The sequence below is a fragment of the Microplitis demolitor genome, chromosome 7 (genome assembly GCF_026212275.2).
Source record: "Microplitis demolitor isolate Queensland-Clemson2020A chromosome 7, iyMicDemo2.1a, whole genome shotgun sequence".
NCBI lineage: Eukaryota > Metazoa > Arthropoda > Insecta > Hymenoptera > Braconidae > Microplitis > Microplitis demolitor.
In genome coordinates this window covers 7,533,579-7,551,472 of record NC_068551.1, presented here as the reverse complement: position 1 = coordinate 7,551,472, position 17,894 = coordinate 7,533,579, and the positions used below count along the sequence as shown (strand labels likewise).

General features: G+C 29.6%; 4 protein-coding genes across 10 annotated transcripts in view; 3 read left to right on the top strand and 1 right to left on the bottom strand.

The window, feature by feature from the left end:
- Positions 1–547: 547 nt before the first annotated feature.
- On the top strand, positions 548–4,381 carry LOC103573868 (cyclin-Q). 2 transcript variants are annotated; one of them, XM_008553123.3, is made up of 6 exons: positions 548–1,136; positions 1,313–1,446; positions 2,747–2,844; positions 3,092–3,310; positions 3,918–4,148; positions 4,216–4,381. In XM_008553123.3, the coding sequence occupies exons 1-6, from the start codon at positions 1,099–1,101 to the stop codon at positions 4,312–4,314; spliced, it is 819 nt and encodes a 272-aa protein (XP_008551345.1). In that variant the 5' UTR covers positions 548–1,098; the 3' UTR covers positions 4,315–4,381. The 2 variants fall into 2 exon arrangements, with proteins under 2 accessions (XP_008551345.1, XP_053596387.1); XM_053740412.1 differs by lacking the exon at positions 548–1,136 and adding an exon at positions 1,148–1,246.
- A 102-nt stretch (positions 4,382–4,483) lies between these two features.
- Positions 4,484–10,784, bottom strand: LOC103573869 (golgin subfamily A member 2). Of its 3 annotated transcripts, XR_001345227.2 has the most exons (7): positions 10,591–10,784; positions 10,438–10,521; positions 6,947–9,137; positions 5,954–6,154; positions 5,660–5,857; positions 5,544–5,592; positions 4,484–5,332 (listed from the first exon to the last, which is right to left on the bottom strand). XR_001345227.2 is itself a non-coding variant. In XM_008553125.2 (6 exons), the coding sequence occupies exons 1-5, from the start codon at positions 10,627–10,629 to the stop codon at positions 5,667–5,669; spliced, it is 2,706 nt and encodes a 901-aa protein (XP_008551347.1). In that variant the 5' UTR covers positions 10,630–10,784; the 3' UTR covers positions 5,367–5,592; positions 5,660–5,666. The 3 variants fall into 3 exon arrangements, 2 of the variants coding, with proteins under 2 accessions (XP_008551347.1, XP_014298103.1); XM_008553125.2 differs by lacking the exon at positions 4,484–5,332 and having other exon boundaries at positions 5,367–5,592; XM_014442617.2 differs by lacking the exons at positions 4,484–5,332; positions 5,544–5,592; positions 5,660–5,857 and having other exon boundaries at positions 6,052–6,171.
- An 820-nt stretch (positions 10,785–11,604) lies between these two features.
- LOC103573866 (androgen-induced gene 1 protein) overlaps positions 11,605–17,894 on the top strand; it is a 28,802-nt gene continuing 22,512 nt past the window's right edge. The window contains exon 1 of the mRNA XM_008553122.3: positions 11,605–11,781. The gene's annotated coding sequence lies outside the window, so the exon portion shown is untranslated. The remainder of the gene's footprint in view (positions 11,782–17,894) is intronic.
- LOC128667241 (SET domain-containing protein 4) lies at positions 11,858–17,428 on the top strand. 4 transcript variants are annotated; one of them, XM_053741006.1, is made up of 3 exons: positions 12,373–13,074; positions 15,346–16,284; positions 16,354–17,428. In XM_053741006.1, the coding sequence occupies exons 1-3, from the start codon at positions 13,026–13,028 to the stop codon at positions 16,653–16,655; spliced, it is 1,290 nt and encodes a 429-aa protein (XP_053596981.1). In that variant the 5' UTR covers positions 12,373–13,025; the 3' UTR covers positions 16,656–17,428. The 4 variants fall into 4 exon arrangements, with proteins under 4 accessions (XP_053596978.1, XP_053596977.1, XP_053596981.1 ...); XM_053741004.1 differs by adding an exon at positions 13,143–13,836 and having other exon boundaries at positions 15,346–17,427; XM_053741003.1 differs by lacking the exon at positions 12,373–13,074 and adding an exon at positions 11,858–12,089 and having other exon boundaries at positions 15,346–17,427.

Genomic DNA, 17,894 nt, shown 5'->3' with positions numbered 1-17,894 from the left:
TTGATTGAAAAGTTGTTTAGATGACTTATTTTACCACTATCTGTAATTTACTTTTAATCGTCACTTGCGTTAAGTCTTTTAAGTAAACATTTTTTCAGTGACATAAATTTCTGATCATTTTGTCAACATATCGATGCCTTATCGACAATTTAAAAAGCAGCGTAAAAACTGATATCTTATAGATGTCACAAAGGCAAATGTGCTACCTGGGTTTATACATACAATTGTCTTTAATTTGACAAGTGTGAATGTAGCAGACATCAGACAACTTTAAAATTATTAACAAACAGAGTAAATAATTAATAAAATAAAATTTTCAGAAATGCGCATTTGAAAAATTTAAAAATTAATAAGTGTATTTTTTTATAGATATTATTTTTTTAATTATTTACTCTATTATTTTATAATTTTGAGTTTGTCTAATGCCTGCTACATTCACACTCATACAATTTGACGTTAAAGAATACTTTACAATTTTCTAAGTCAAATTAACAACAAATGACATAATTTCCCTGAAAATTAATGACAACTTTTTTCTAATCAACTTTTGAAGTGAATTTGTATTCTTATTCGGGCAATAAATTTACATCAAATTTAATAGCAAGTTGCATAATAGTCGTCAAAAACGGAAAAGTCCGAAGTTGAAGGAAATTTGACGAAAAATTCAACGAAACTTTTGTAAACTGTTGCTAAAGCAAACTATGCTATTAGGGTAGATTATGACAACTTGTTCAGCAAAACTGGCTATCTTTTGAAGTTCAATTTGACATAGTGTTGCCTGGAAATTGCAGTCAACTTTACGTGAAATTATAGCTTTCTATTAACTTACAGTTATCAAGGCAATGTCTCATTACTGCTCATTACTAAAACACTTGAGGTCGATCTCATACTGTTGACAAAGTATCTCTATTCCGTTTCATGCGCGTACAATCATAACCTTAATTGATTGCTTAAGTTAATGTCATATGTACATAGTACATAATTATCGCGTCTTGTAACATATTTGCATATTGATATAAATAATGATCTTTCATGGTTGATAGTTTTGTCATGAACTTTTTTTTACATTAAATGAATTGAAAAGAACCAGTTGCTACCATGAATCCTTCCGAGCCCATAAGTACCGAAGTCTTGAGGTAGTCAACCTGTTGTATTATTTAAAATAATAGTAGTTCAAGAAATTTTATTTTTCGACTCTTTGTCGGCCGCATAGTGGTCGATTCCTCTAAAGGAAACACCAGTAAATGTGTGTTAAACGGAGGGTTAGCACTTGAAAGGCGATTTAATTTAATTTAAATAATTCTGATTTTAGTTCTAAGATGAAAGATGTTATAGACGTTCTGGCCATGCAGCGTGAAAAAAGAAACGCATTACAAAAAAGCGTCACGATTGATTATACAATTTCAAATGATAGCTTTGCAATTTCACGATTTATATACGAATGTGGTAACTATAATTTAATTTACATTTTTTGTTGCATAGATTTTTAACTTCGACGTTCTCTAAAGAAACATCGAAAAATGAATGAAGAACATTTGTGTCTGTAACCTTTACACTGAGTGAAAAAATGTATATTTTCAAGAAAAAATGCTTGATTTAAGCGGGAAAAGGAGTCTGAGATATTAAAAATAAGAGCATATTTTTGTGATTTTTTTTTCTGAGTTACCTTCTTCATTGAAATTCTTAAAATTTGTGACACTATTAAACACCATTCCAAGAATATTCTGCTAAATTTCATAAAAAAATATTGTAAAATAAGTCAGTGGTAGTGTAGAGGATTGAGTCGCCTTAAAAAAAAGTATTCATGCGGTAGGTGGGATAACTCATGATTGTCTTATCTGAAATCAAAAAACTAAAAAGATTTCTTGAGTACATAAGTTTATCTTGGATTTGAACGAAGGATTTTTTTTCAATGACTACTCAATTCTTAATTAAACAGAAGGAGCAATTTTTGGTAAAAATTAGAGCTTTTTGATTGTACCTTTATCAAAAATTCTAAAATGAATATTTTGTTTATTCCTTCATTAAAATCCAAAATAAACTCATGTACTCAAAAAATCCTTTTGATTTTTTGATTTCAGATGAGAGTCATGAGTTATCCTACCTATCGCATTGATACATTTTTTTTAAGCTGACTCGATTCTCCCTCGATCACTGGCTTATTTTTCAATATTTTTTTAATGAAAATTTAGCAGAATGTTTTTGAAATTATGTTTAATAGTCTCACAAATTTTAACAATTTTAATGAAGAAGGTACGCTAATAAAAAAAAAAAAAAAAAAAAAAAAAAAAAAAAAAAATCACAAAAATATGCTCTTTTTTTTCAGACCCTTTTCCCCCCTTAAGTATTTTAGTTACTTAAATACTGCCAATGAATTATTTTCTTTAATCAAGTAAAATAATTACTTCATTCAAATATTTAATTTATTTGCTTAATAGTAACAAAAAAATTTGATTTTGTCAAAAAAATATTTATAGACATACCGCCTTTTTATCTAATGTTGTTCAAATTAGTTTTGAACCTTAAAAAACATTTTTTTTTGTTTTTATACAAGTAAATAAGTTGTTATTTATCGATGTTTGTCATCTTAAATAATAATTTATTCAACTAAATCAAATTCAATAGTTAATAATTTATAGAAGTAGCTCTTAAAATAATTATTATATTTCATTTATATTAAGTTTACAAACCAACTTGTGCAAAGTTTTATTTATAAGATATAATTAATTTTATTTGTGTATTATAGGTATTAAGCTAGATGCTCATCCACTGACCATTGCTACTGCTTCAACATTGTTTCACAGATTTTTGAGAGAGGTCACTCCACAATCATATGATCTATACGTAAGTGAATTTCTATCTTTATTTCTGATACAGGAGTTGAGCGAATTACTCGTATTTATTTTGACCGAGATTAATCAAAGAAAATTAACTTTTGATGTTGTCACGAGATTATAACTTTAAACTTTCCAATTATATTCAAATTTTGGTCACTATCAGAAACAGCAGTATATGTAAAAGTTGTAAAGAATCTCATGAGACTTTTATTAAAGAATATTTTTTTCATAATCTTACATTTTTTTAATTTTAGCTAATGGCAACGACATGTTTGTACCTTGCGGGGAAAATAAAAGACGATGGATTGAAAATAAGGGATGTAATGAATGTATCATCAAATACTCTTCACAGAGGATCCCAACCTTTAGAACTTGGTGATCAGTATTGGAGTATACGTGATGCTATTATTCAAGCTGAATTGCTGATTATGAGAACGTTAAAATTCCAAGTCGTATTCGTTCATCCTCATAAGGTAAAATTTTTCAAAGTTTCTTTTTCTTTTCTCTCCGCTGCTTCCGTGACGTTGCCAAACCCATAATAATATATCTATCACTGTCGATGAACGAGATTAAAAATTGTTATTTTAAAAATTGACGAGTTTATGATATGTGGTTTTTTATTTCTTAAATTTAGACGGCTAATAATAAAAAAAATAGAATAAGTCATGATGGAAGCTTGTCAGCCATAAAAGACTGTGCATAAAAACTTTGAAAATATTATTTTTAAAACTTTTTTTCCAAGAAACTAGATAGTGGATCTTAGAATTAGAAAATTCTTTTTACATTAGATTTGCTCGAACCTCCTGAAATTGAGAAACGAAAAAAATTTAAAAACGACTGACTGCGTGGGCCAGATCCAAAACTTGTTGCTCTTTTAAACTCACAGAGCTCTTAGCAGCATTGAAGTCATAGTTTTGAAATTTGGCTCTAAAAGTAAAACTGAAAATGTAGATTTTTTAGCTCTCTGAATTTTTTTCTTTGCTTATCATATGATTCTCCATCGCAAGTGTTTGTCTTATTTCTATTATTTTATTCGTATTATAAAATTTAAGACAGTATGTTGTTTTTCTATTCATACAGTACCTACTTCATTATTTGCGCTCCCTTCAAGCTTGGTTCGGAGAAGATGAGTGGTCCAAATATCCTGTTGCAAAGACAAGTTTAGCATTATTACAAGATTTTCATCATTCACCTGCAATTTTAGATTACCCCCCAAACTGCATTGCCCTAGCTTGTATTAATTTGACATTGCAAGTGTATGGAGTGGTAGTACCGTTGATGGATGAATGCGACCAACTCCCATGGTTTAATGTAAGTATCATTTTATAGCTGTATAATTAGATTAAATTATGAATAACATAAATTTAAATCTCTTCAGGTGTTTTGCAAGGAACTAACGAGGGAAAAACTATGGGAGATTATGGAAAAGGTCATGTCAACTTATGATCCTGAACCTGAAACTCAAGACAGTTGTTAAGTCATTATTTATTATCCGACAATGTGTTCTTACTAATGTATAAATAAAGAAAAGTTTTTCACGATGACTGTTTGACGTCGTACCGTCACCCTATCCTCTGAATTTTTCTGTGGGATTAATTTTATCATTCGCTTTGCTTCACTATTGCTTTAGAGTTCTAAAGAATAACACTCGAAATTTTTCATTAGCGACAGTGGTAGCCGCGTGGACGGCTTTGACAATCACCGATATTAAGTAATCGCTTGGGTGGGTGAATTAATTAATGCAACGGGACCAAAGTCCACCTCCGTTTTATGAGAGGCCAGTTCCGCGCCTTTTTGGGCATACACGAGGCGGTACGAGGTATCCCTACCTCTGTCCCAAACAACACTCCTAGTCGAAAAATATAATCGAGTGACGACCAAGGCTGGACATGAACCAAAGGTATAATCAATAATCCTCAATGCACGATGTATCTAACCACAGCCACCACGAGTCCATACCTCTCTTGGGCAAAACACTACTGCTATCTCAGGAAATACAGAAACTCTGGTCGAAGTGGGCTTAGAAAGGTACCCCGTGGTATCAGCCTCCCTGCAACCATGATCTGGGTGCGTCAAGATCAGTGGTGAGACACAACTTCTCCTCTATACCTTAAAAAGAGTTTCCTTCACTTTACCATTCAGTTTTTAATAAGCTATATTATCCACTTGTTCAGTCCCTGGTGAATTTTCTACTTTCCGAGCCTTTAGATGCTTTGAGTATTCAAGCCAAATCAAAGTTTAGAGCAGCTCGGGGACTTTGATGGATGACTGTCGTTGGGCGGGGATTAAAGGCCCAGTGATTAGGACTTTGTCTATCGTCGATTGTATTGGCATGAATTTTCTCTGTGGCTTTCCCATGTCACTGCTAGGTCGACCACCGTCAGGTTAGACATAAAGCGCGATGTAGTACAGTAGCACAAGTCGGTTCACAACCGCACAGTAGGTAATATGGGATAAAATAAAATTGGAAGATAATCTGCTTCTAGGCCACGCGGCTGAAGCAAAGAAATATATAAAAAAAATAAAATTTCTATTCGTAAATTTTTTTTCAATTTAAATACATAAATAGGGTTATAAAATCTACATTTTTCAATTGCTTGTTATTGACTCTTTTTAAATTTAATTTTATTTTAAATTGAAAATATTTTATATTACTAGAAGTTTGGAATTCTGCATTAACATTTGTTGTATAATACGGACTTTTACCTTAAGCGATAGATTCGTAAAGCGTCATCGGAATCAGATAGGTTGAGACCTGAAACAAATTTTTACTCAATTTAAAGACATAATTAATGAACTAAAAAACAAATTGTTATCATTACTTGATAATTATATAGTGATCAGTTTCCCTGAGCACCACAGACAAGGATGAAAGTTTTGCTCCACAGTACATGGATCCTTACAGTCTTTAATACGTCTAATTAAGTCAATAATTTTTACAGTTGTTTGAGATATTTCATTAGGTGTCGATCCGTCTAATTGTTGATATTTCACTTCTGTCGTGGGAAAGTCGGGTATGTCTATAAAGTAGATTCAAAAATATAATTATCACAAAAAAAAAAAAAAATAATAGAAGGTTACAATTTTAAATGATTTGCAACTTTTGAGATATTTACTTGAAGATTGAGTATCTTCTTGACGAGGAAGTAAAGAACCTCCACTTTCTTTCAGCAAATCAGCAAAAAGAACTTTTAATTGATGGAGCTGTGCATGTTGCTGATTGTACTTTTCAATTAAGTGGTGAAATGTTTTCTCGTTTTCTTCTGCTTTACTGTGAAGAACGGCTCGTTGTTTATGATATAGAGTTATATACTCTCCTGAAAACGTAGTAATACTATAAATAGTGTTTATTTGAATTGATTTATTGAAAGTGTTATAATTATTTTAGTTTACAGGGTGGCCACAAATCGGGAATTACCAGGGAATTTAATGCAACCAAATAATATCAGGGAATTTCAAAAAGTGTCTGGGAATTCAATTACAATGGTTAATTTTTTAATTTTTCAATTATAATCTAGTCACAAAATTAAGGGTTATTATAAAAACTCCAAATTTTGAAGTGATTTTAAACAGGCTGTAACTTCAATAAATTTTTTCCATAATTATGATTGATTTTTTGTTACTCCCAAACCATGTATAATAAAGAAATTTTATGACCAGGTTGAAAACTAGAGACTTGAAGCTACAATTAGCCTTTTTTGTTTTTGTTGTACGACCATTTTCCTTTGAGTTACAACCTTTTGAAAATCAATCAAAAATTTTTAATTTTTTAATATCCTTTAATTTTTATGACTGATATATTTTTAATTTGTTTTAATCACAAAATTTCTTATTAAATATTCGAAGATATATATTTTTAGCATCGAATTATCAAAAGTAGGTCATATTTATTTATTTTATTGACTTTTTCTTGGTTTCTTGTATGATTTAATCATCAGATTTAATTATTGACTATGAAAATATAATTAAAGCTTTGAATATCTTAATGAAAAGAATAAAATTTTAGAATCAGGGAAAAATGTATAAAACTTTACTGGAAAAACGGGAAATATCAGGGAATTTTGAAATCATTTCTTTGTGGTCACCCTGGTTTATGACAAATGATTTACCTATTGTTTCTGTTTCTCCTTGAAGTTGCAATACTAAATGTTCCAAACGTTGTTTTTCCTCTGTTAGCTCTGCTACTTTTTCGATCATATCCTTAAATCGTGCTTCCAATTTTGTTATCGGTTCAGTCATCAGATCTAATCTATGAGTTTGTGTTTTTTCAGGTTTACTCAACTTTTCTGCTATCGCTTCGGCAATCGACGGTTGACTCTCTTCAGTAAGTTTCTGATTTCGAGTATCTAAACTCTCGTCATCAGTAGTTCCAGAATTTTTATCGACAAAAGTTGATTCTCCTATTGATTTTTGATCTGGAATTTCTGACTTTTCGATCGAATCTAGATTATCTTGACATTCTGTTTTACAAATAAATGACTCTTGTGATTGCTTTTGCAAATCCTGTTGGTCGACTGTTTTCGCCAAAAATGATTTTTCCATCATCATTTGGCTTATTATGGTCTCTTTTTTACTTAACTCACTTTTCAGTTGATTTCTCTCAGATCTTAGTTCGTTCAATTGATCATTCAATTTACTTTTGACGGAAAGTTCATCTTGTAACTGTTGTGTTAAATTTAATTTCTCATTACTAACCATAACATATGCGTCTTGCATTTCACTTAATTGCTCTTTCAGCTGTTGATTTTGACTAATAGCTCTCGACGCTCCTAATTGTTCACTTTCTAAAGCTGACAATAATTTTGACGTTTCAATGCTTTGATGGTCCAATTCACGTAATTCTGCAATCTCTTTTTCCATAGCTTCTATTTTCATTTCTTTTTCAATTAAATCATTTTGGAGGCTTTCATTATTACGCAATAACGAACTAATTTTTTCAGTTAAATATTCAACCTGATTATCATTTTTTTCCGAAAGAGATAGTTCGACTTTCTGTTTTTCTTGCTGATATTGTTGCTCTATGACTGATAAGCTCTGAACTAAATTTTCTTCCCGTTCTTGTAGATTTTTAATTATTATCTGCGCATTTTGTAACTCTTCAGTCACGCTCTTAAACTTTTTGTCTAATTGTTTTACATAATTCTCATAATGATTAAACATTTCCAATTTTTCTGCATTAGAAGTTTGTAAGCTTTCACGTAACTGTGATGATTGTTCTTCAAATGTTGTATGGACTTCATTTTGATTTTCAAGTATATGAGTGTCTTGTGATTCATTAGTTAACTGTTGAATTTTTAACTCTGCTAATGTCAATAATCTATTTTTCTCTTGAATTTCCTGATGAAGATTTGTTAGATCAATATTTTTTAAGTTCAAAACCTGCTGTAATTCAGCAGTTTCTAATTTTTGCTCTTCATTGCACTTTTCTAATTCCAGGAACCTAGAATTCAAATTTTCATAATTAACTTGTAAGAGTTGATAGGATTTATTTATTTCACAAATAGCTTGATTCGTTTGATGTAATTTTTTTTCAAATTCGCTGCAACGGCACTGACTTGCATGCAATTCTTGAGTTAAGTCTTTAATTGTCTGAGATTTTTCTGCTACTAAACTCTGATAATTAGAAAGTGATTTACTGAGGTTTGCTTTTTCTGTGACAAGAATATTCGTAGTTTGCAGATAAACTTGAAGGTTTTTTTTTAAGAAATTTATTTCTTCAATAAATTTCGTATTTGATTCAATATCTTTTTTTAATATTGAAGTTTCCAACTCAGATATCGTATTTTGGGACTGATTCACTTGAAAATAAAGTTTTGTTAAAATCTCAGTATCTTCTGGCAATAACTGATTGCCATTCACAGAATCAGAATAAATTTCAGATGACTTCGTTATAAAATTGTTATCAGTTAAAATATCAGAGGAATTTTGTTGTTCAAGGTTCTGTTGATTAGTTAATAAAAGAGAATTTTGAAGTACATCATTTTCAAAAATAATGTTATTCACGGATAAGTCAGGACTATTTCGAAGTGATGGAGAAGAACATTCGTTATTATGACTATCATGCTCGACTGGAGACAATGTTTTGCAAGTAATATCCATCTTTGATATTTCAAATTCTTTTTTGATATCAGGTAAAACTGGAAATTCCTGTTCAACTGTATCGACTCCCAGAAATTTATTTATGACCAATTCCTTTGAATTATTAACTTCAAGAAACTTAAAATTTTCTTCATTATTACCAGTAAAGTGATCATGTTCTTTAACTAATTGGCTGTTATTTATTTCATTCATCTCGGTTCCCTAAACATACGAATCGTATGTGAGGAAAAAAAATTACGATACAAGGAATTGAAAATACCTTAATGGTAAATAATATAGAAACTAACTTTCACGATAATGCATGAGCTCGGCGAAGCATCAAATAAACGACAAAACAAAAACAAAACTCAAAACCGGTTAACTGAGATCCACTCTTGAAAGAGCTCGAATAGGGTTGAAACTGTCTGCTTGAAATGAGTACTAGTTTTTATTTAAAGTCTAATCAAAGTTAACCGATTTTCAAAAGATCTGTAAAATAAACTAATTGATTTCTTGAATCGGCAAAACATTGATTCCAACAAGATTTGTTCATATTTAGAGGAGAAGTGGGTCTGAGATTAAAAAAAAAAAAAGAGGATATTTTTGTGTTTTTTTTTTTTTTCAGAGTACCTATTTTATTAAAATTCTAAAAATTTGTGACACTATGAAACATCATTTCAATAATAATCTGCTAAATTTTCATTAAAAAAATATTGAAAAATAAGCCAGTGATAGCGGGGAGAACCGAGACACCTTAAAAAAAAAGTATCTACGCGGAAGGTAGGATAACGACTGCTTCATCTGAAATAAAAAAATCAAAAAATTTTTTGAGTACATAAGTTTATTTTGGATTTGAACGAAGGAATAAACAGAATATTCATTTTAGAATTTTTGATAAAGGTACAATCGAAAAACTCTGATTTTTACCAAAAATTGCTCCATCTGCTTAATTAAGAATTGAGTAGTTATTGAAAAAAAAACAAATTCTTCGTTCAAATCCAAAATAAACTCATGTACTCAAGAAATCTTTTTGGCTTTTTGATTTTAGATGAGACAGTCATGAGTTATCCTGCCGATGGCATGGAGACTTTTTTTTAAGGTGATTCGGTTCTCCCCATAATCACTGGCTTATTTTTCAATATTTTTTTATGAAAATTTAGTAGAATATTATTGAAATGTTTCATAGTGTCACAAATTTTAAGAATTTTAATAAAGAAGGTACTCTGAAAAAAAAAAAAAAATCACAAAAATATCCTCTTTTTTTTTGTATCTCAGACCAGCTTTCCTCCCTTAAATGGGAGAAAACTTTTTTTTTAATTACAGATTTTTCAAAAATGTAAATACAGTCACAATTGCTCGGAACATTTTTTTTGCGCGCCATTATCATTTAAAAATTCTTGCACTCGTTTTTCTCACAGAGATGTCGACTGTTAAAGTTTCAAGTTGACATACATCTGCTACATCACTCCCATACGTGGGAGTAGAATCATTCTTTTTTCGGAAAAACTTTTACTATAAATACCTGTAATTTCCCATTGCTCTCTACTTCATTCTGATATCCAGGAGGAGCTTCTTGATGTTGTTTATTTTGTTGGAATTTTTTTAGCTGTAAAACATTATAATTATTAAGTCATTATAATTTTTCAATAATATAATAATAAGAATCTTATTTTACCTTTCGTCTAGCAGCTAAAATTTTATCATTTTTATTCATAATGATTAAATAATTAAAGTTATTACAAAGATGTACACACTTATTTATTAATTTATAAAATCAATATTGTTTTGAAACATTTAGCAAAAAATTTGACAACTCATATTCTTATTTATACCTTTTAGACATTCAACATGTTGGAATGAAACTTATGATTCCGCTAGATGGCATAAATGCCTTATACCCCTAATAGCACAATTTGCTTTAGCAAAAGTTTACTTTACAAAAGTTTCCTTGAATTTCGTCAAATTTCCGTCCACTTCGGGCTTTTCGGTTTTTTACGACAATTTGTATGTAACTTGTTATTGAATTTGACGTAAATTTACTACCCGAGTTAGTATGCAAATTCACTTCAAAAGTTGACTAGAAAAAAGTTGTCAATTTTCAGGCAAATTTTGTGTCAATTTATTGTTAATTTTACTTGAATAATTGTGAAGTAATTTTTTACCGTCGAATTGAAGATATTTTTATGTATGAGTTTGTTTACTCTCTAAAATGGTAAGAATGAACATTACTGACTTTTTTATTTTTGTACAAAGTTACATCTAAATTGAAGAAAAATTAACCGCAAATTTCTCTTTTTGAATTTTGCCGTCAAATTGTCAGCAAATTCAGGCAGCAAATTTCAGGCAATTTCAACATCAAATATCATCAATTTCAAGATAAAGTGGCTATTAGAGACGTTTCCAATGCATCTTTTTGACTTCAAGTTGACAGAAAACTACGGCCAGAATTTAATGTGAAATTGACTGCAAAGAGTTGATGTTTATTTAATTGACGCCAATTATCCCACTTAGAGATGTCAAGTGGCGGTATTTTAAATGCATGTGACGTGACCGTCACAAATACCGTCTTTTGACGGTTCGTGACGTCAGAAAATTGTTATCGTTAAGGATGTACGAGATTGGGCGTGGGGAAATAGTGAATTTTTATAAGGGTCGGGGGGGGGGGGGGGGGGGGGGTAGGCTTGTATGGTTGTGGCGTGAAACAGCGTGAAGTGACGAAAATTACCATGTGTTGTATAGCTTACATTTGACAACACAGCATTTTTGCTTATTTTCCCGCCGGTGACATTTAAATATTTTATAGAAAATGAATGTACCTCAAAGACGTAATAAAAAAGGATTATTTTATAAAAAACGGCCGTAAGAGGTAAATAATAATCAACATATTAAAGGAAAAAAATTATTTATACATGCAGATTTTAAATTTTCTTTTATTGAAATTTTGTTTATTTAAACAATAATATTTTCATAATAATATAAAAATAAAATATGAGAGAGGTTATGTTTATATCTATGTTGACTAATATCTGTGGCGCTCTTAATGGCGGTGAATCGTTGCCCATGTTATATTATGGCGAGAAAATATTTGTAAAGGAAAATAATTTGAATTTCATTTCAATTTTTCTTTTTAGGATGAATGGATTTATAGTATTTTTAAGATACTGATGAATTACTGCAAGTATCATCTTTCTTATGCATAGTTTTTTTTTTTTATACTGAAAATAATAATTTAACATATTGATATTTGTTGATTTATCATCATAACCACCTACGTCTCTATAAGAGCAATGTATTTTATGCCGATTTTCAATCATTATTTCCTTTAAAATATAAACGGTTAACTATCCTATAATTTTGGCAGTTAATTCTTTGATATAAAATCTATATAAAAAAAATTTTGAGTCCTTAATTCGAAAATTCTCACGCTAATACATTTTTGAGTACAACTACATAGATATTGTGTGATGATTTATTAAATAGGAAATTGATTGATTTCAAACAGTCAATTCAGGTTTTTTTTGTCGATTTTGTGACTTTCGAAGGTACATAGGATTTCTGCCAATTCAATTTTTCAAAAATTATGAACTTTTCTTTAAACATCGTTATAAACTATTTGTTTTATCATAGATCTCCTCGTTTTTACAATAAATTTGATACAGCACTATAAGATTAAATAAAAATCAGCCATAATTTTCGGCAATTATTGTTTGAAAATAATAACTTACATACACTGAGAGAAAAGTGTATGGTTGTGGTAACTAGAAAGGGATGAGTATGAAAAAGTAGTAGTCATAACTAATATTTATAGTTTCTTGTACTATGTCATAGTGCCCGAGCCTATTTGAAAGTAGTCCCTGGTGGAAATTTTTCGGACTTCTGTCTTAAAAAGTCTTTGGAACTCTGAAAAAGTCTTTAGAACTCTAGAATTGAGTTTTTAAGACAGAAGTCCGAAAAATTTCCACCAGGGGCAATATCAACTAAACGTGACTAACATTTTTTGTTTTGTTATAACCTGCTTAAAAATTCGATAGATTCTTATAGCTGTTTGTATAAGGCCCTATACTTAACTATAGCACTTCTCATAAAACTCATCATTCTTAGAAAATCTCTATGGGAATTTATGAAAATCTATTGGATTCTATAAAATTTTCTAAACAGGGTAGTTACTATTTAATATTATTTTTCAGAACTTATACTTCAGTAATAATAATAACAATACTTTTTTAGTTCACCCCTACAACTAAAGAATGAACCAGTGACTATTTTAGTTTGTTTATCATTCAATAGTTTCTGTAACTACTCTTAATAGTCAACGCAACTACTCTGACAATGTAGTCGTCGTATTTCACTACGCATAAATAGTTTCTCCAACTACTTCTAAATAGATTGATTGAACTGTGATACGTTACTTTAATTAACATTTAGTTACACGATGGATTAAATTTGTTGGACTTATTTTGGTTTATAACATAAGATACCTTTTCAGCTCTTGCGTCTTAAGGGTAAAAATTCATGAAAATAACATGAAATCCTAGAAATTTTCCAAAAATAAATTTTTTCAATATATAATTATAATTTATTTATAAAGCCGTAAAACGAACAGTGGAATTGTGAAGGCCCATCTAAGAGTTACAATAATTTTGGCGCTTTTGTAATGCTTGAAAATTGATATATTCCTGTTATTTTACCATTTTTACAGTGCACGAAAGCACATCCAACAGAGATGCAAGTAGTTTGAAAGGCATTTGCCTTCTTCTACTGGTATTGTGCATAGCGAAGCCCGCTACCCATTTTTAGCTCGGTTCGTAGTATACAGTGTAGCAGTCCAAGACAAGAGTACGTTGGCTTAGCCTTGCTGACGAATTCGTTAACGTACTCAGGACGAAACTACTACCTATTCTGGCATACATATATATTTTACGTGAGTTTGCTAATTGACTTGAAAGTCAATGCATAGAATAATAAGTACCCTATGAAAAGTAGCGCATGTTAGCACGGAACATTGAAATTTTTAAATTGTTAACGAAAATGAACATAACATACGTTTCAGGTGTATAACTATAAGTTATAAGTGCTTAAAAAAATCACGATTGGGCGGGATACCTTCAATCTGCCGATACATACTTGCCAACTAAACTTGGAATTTAGCGATATGTATATTATTTGATTTCGGCTTGATATAAACAGGTGGAGCTCCCATTAAATCAATTTTAGTCGCATAGTTCCGTATGAATCCCATTCAAAGTTAATCAGAAATCGGGAAGTTAATGGAAAAAAAATTATTATTTTTCAGTTGAATCTGATTAAAAAATTGCAAAACTTCCCGCTGTTTTCGAGCTCCTTGAGCTCGAAAACATTTATATGAATATGTTTTCGAGCTCGAAAATGCTATTACATGCAATTGTTTTTTTATGAGCTCTTCAAGCTCTAACAAGTTATGTTTTATGCTAAAGTTTGAAAATTTAAGAATCGAAAATCATTAATGAAGAAACGGTTTTTAAATTTTAATTCCTGATTATGTTTAATAACATAAATGTATTGGCGCAGAAAACAATATCAGTGATCAAAATTGAGATTTAAATAAAGTTTGACTTAGGTCAGAGCAATACTATATGAAATGTCCAAGAAAATGATTAAAAACTGTGTTCTTTCACTTTTTTTGTTGTTAATATCATTTAAACTAAAGAACAAGTTAGATGATATTATATGGTGATCGAAAGAGACCATATAGAGGAGGAGTTGGTTTGATTTCAGACACATTGTTGTACATTATATTATGAGTCATCCGGAAAAAATAAAATAAAATGTTATTTTTTTAATTTTTCAACGCCGATTGAGGTAATAATCGATGCGTTTTTCTAAGTTCTAGAGTTGATTAGATTTTGAAGTCGATCGTTCAAGTCGTTTCTGAAAAATTGAAAAAAACTAAAAAATAAAAAAACTTTTTTTTTTTGTAATTCGAAAATATTTTCGAATCTACTTGATCAAATGATCTGAAATTTTCAGGAAAGTTGATGATCAATAAGCTCTTTCGATTGTCGCCTTAATCATCCAAAACGGTTCATTAGTTCAAAAGTTTTAGACAGAAAGTTATAGAAGGTATCAGATTTAATAAAAAAATAAATTAATTTTCTTATTAAATCTGATTCGATCTGATTGAAATTCAATCGGATACTTGGAACGCTTCCGAGCAATTCTGATTGAATGTTTGTTTCTGATTGAATTTGATAGAAATCCGATTGAGTTTTAATTAGATTTAATTGGAGTTTTTAATCGGGACCATTACCATAGTCTTTTATATTAAGAATAACTTTGTAGCTTTTCTTATTGACTCAACTTCACTGAAATACGGTCCACTTTACTTTATCAATACAAAAAGTTTTTTTTTTTTTTTCAATTTTTTTATATTATTTTTTTCCCCACTCTGCAGATAAAAATTGTAGGCGTACTATGGGTAGAACAGAGAAGAATCGTCGTAAAAAAAAAAAAAAAATTCCAAAACCATTAGAAGATCTATCAACTATTGAACAGTTGGAATCTTGGATGAAATCTGTTGGCTGGACCCCATCAACTAATATGAAGCCCACCATTTTTCCAGTCACGCACAGAGGCTTGATCACGTTGGAAAATATAAGTCCTGATACTCCACTTGTGAAAATACCGAAAGAGCTTTTAATAACTCCATCAGTTGCTTGGAATAGTAACGTAAAGTCTATTTTTATCGAAAAAAATGGTTACACAGGACACTCTGTATTAGCAACTTTCCTTTTATATGAAAAGCATTTAGGAACTACTTCAACATGGAAGCATTATTTAGATAGTTTACCGAATTCGTATACAACTCCAAGTTACTGTACGAAAATGGAAAGAAATATTATGCCCTTTTACATGCGTCAACAAACAAATATTTTACTACAAAGAATGATTGTTGACTATCAATCCATTTTGAAATCTATTCATCAATTAAAAATTAATTGCAATGATTTATGTACACATTGCTTAATGTCTTTGCCTGAAATATTCACATTCGAAGCTTTCAAATGGAGCTATTTTACTGTTAATACCAGAGCAATATATATGAGAGATAGTAATTTTATTAATGGAGGGAATATTCACAAAGATGACAATTTAGCATTAGCTCCTTTTTTGGATTTGCTAAATCACTCATTTGATGCTATTGTTGATGTAAAACCGATAAATAATACATTCGATGAATCATATCAAATCTATACTTCAAAAGCAATCCAGAAAAATTCTCAAGTATTTATTAATTATGGTAATCATTGTACTCTTAAATTGTATGTAGAGTATGGGTTTTTTATTCCAAATAATCCATTGGATGAAATATTCATAGATTATTTATTCATTAGTAAGTATAAAAAAATTTCAGAATTAAAAAATAAGTACATTTTACGTAATGATTTTCATGAAAATATAGGATTTACGTCACAAGGGTTGAATTATCGTGCTAAAATTTCATTTTTTATCATCTGTACAACTTTAAAAATTATTGAAATGAGAGATAAAATTTATTGTGATAATTTAAATTATCGAGATGAATTGACGTCTAACATTTTTTCGTGTAAAATATTAAACATTGAACGACTGAAGCTTATGAAAGATTTAAAAAGAATGAAATCTCAAATTAATAAGAGTGACAGTTTTAAAATTGGTATTGATGTTCAAAAAGAGCACATTTCTATTTTAGATAAATGTTTTAACCGCATGTTTTATAAATAGTGCTATCTAAAGAATGATCAGAAATTGTATTATATTATTGTAAGCTTTCCAATGTTTTAAAAAGATTTAAACACATATATAATATATTTTTGTTAAAAATGATGAATGGCCGCAAAAAGCTAAGGCTTTATGACTAAATAAATGAAAAATAAATGAAATTGTAATCAAAGTAAGTGGTATTTCCAATGATGAAACATTTACCCTAAAACAATTTATATTTCTGCGTAGGAAACATCCCTACCCTAAAGGACCCATAGAATTTATTTAAATGGGTCAGAAACCGTATAGAATTCAATACTTGTATTATCTGCATTGAATCTGAGTTTTAAGTTTGTGTGGCTAATCGAAATAACCAAACTTCAAACCAATGCAATTTAGCTGGTAAATGTTGGTCAGTTTCTTTTTTCGGGAAGAAATTATCTGCCTGCTAAATGAGTTTTCACCATATCTGCACTGATTGTTTAAATGTCCGCCCTGTTTAGCTGGAAGAAAGTCGTAATTTCTTCTTTTATGAGAAAACAAATAAAATAAATTTACGTATGTGTCATTCTTCCCGTAAACAAAGGCGAAAATTTAAACTTGCGAATAGAAATTTTATGACAAATAGTATACACACCACGAGAAAAAACGAAAATTCCACTCTAAATAAGAAATGTGATTTGGAAAGATTAAAAAAAACTTTTTCTAATACTTTTTAATTCTTCCATAAACTTTAAATCCTCCTAATTTTTAAGCAACAAATCTTTTTGAAAAGTTCCAAATTACCCGTTGTTTAATAATTTGGGGGATTTGAAGTTATTAAATTTTCTCCATACCTCACAATAATTTTTAACCACTAAATAATATTCGAATTTTCTAATTGTTGAAAGATTTGGAACGATTCGAATATATAAATTTTTTTACAAATAGTTTTCAATCACCTAATAATAATTGAATTCCATTTCGTACGGAGATTCCGAAAAACTCAAAAATATTACAATTTTCAAATACTTTCAAAAATTTTTTTAATAGCTAAATAATACCGAAATTTCGATTCATAAAGAAATTTAGAGAAATTAAAAAATACTCAATTGTTTTTAATACTTCCAAATAGATTTCAATCACTAAAAAATGGTTTTAATTGCTTCAAATAATTGTTAATTTTTATTAAGAATTCAAAAAAATTAAAGAAAATTAAGATTTTTTTAAAAATATTTTTTAATCACTTTGCTTCATCAGGGGCAATTAATGTGTTTATGG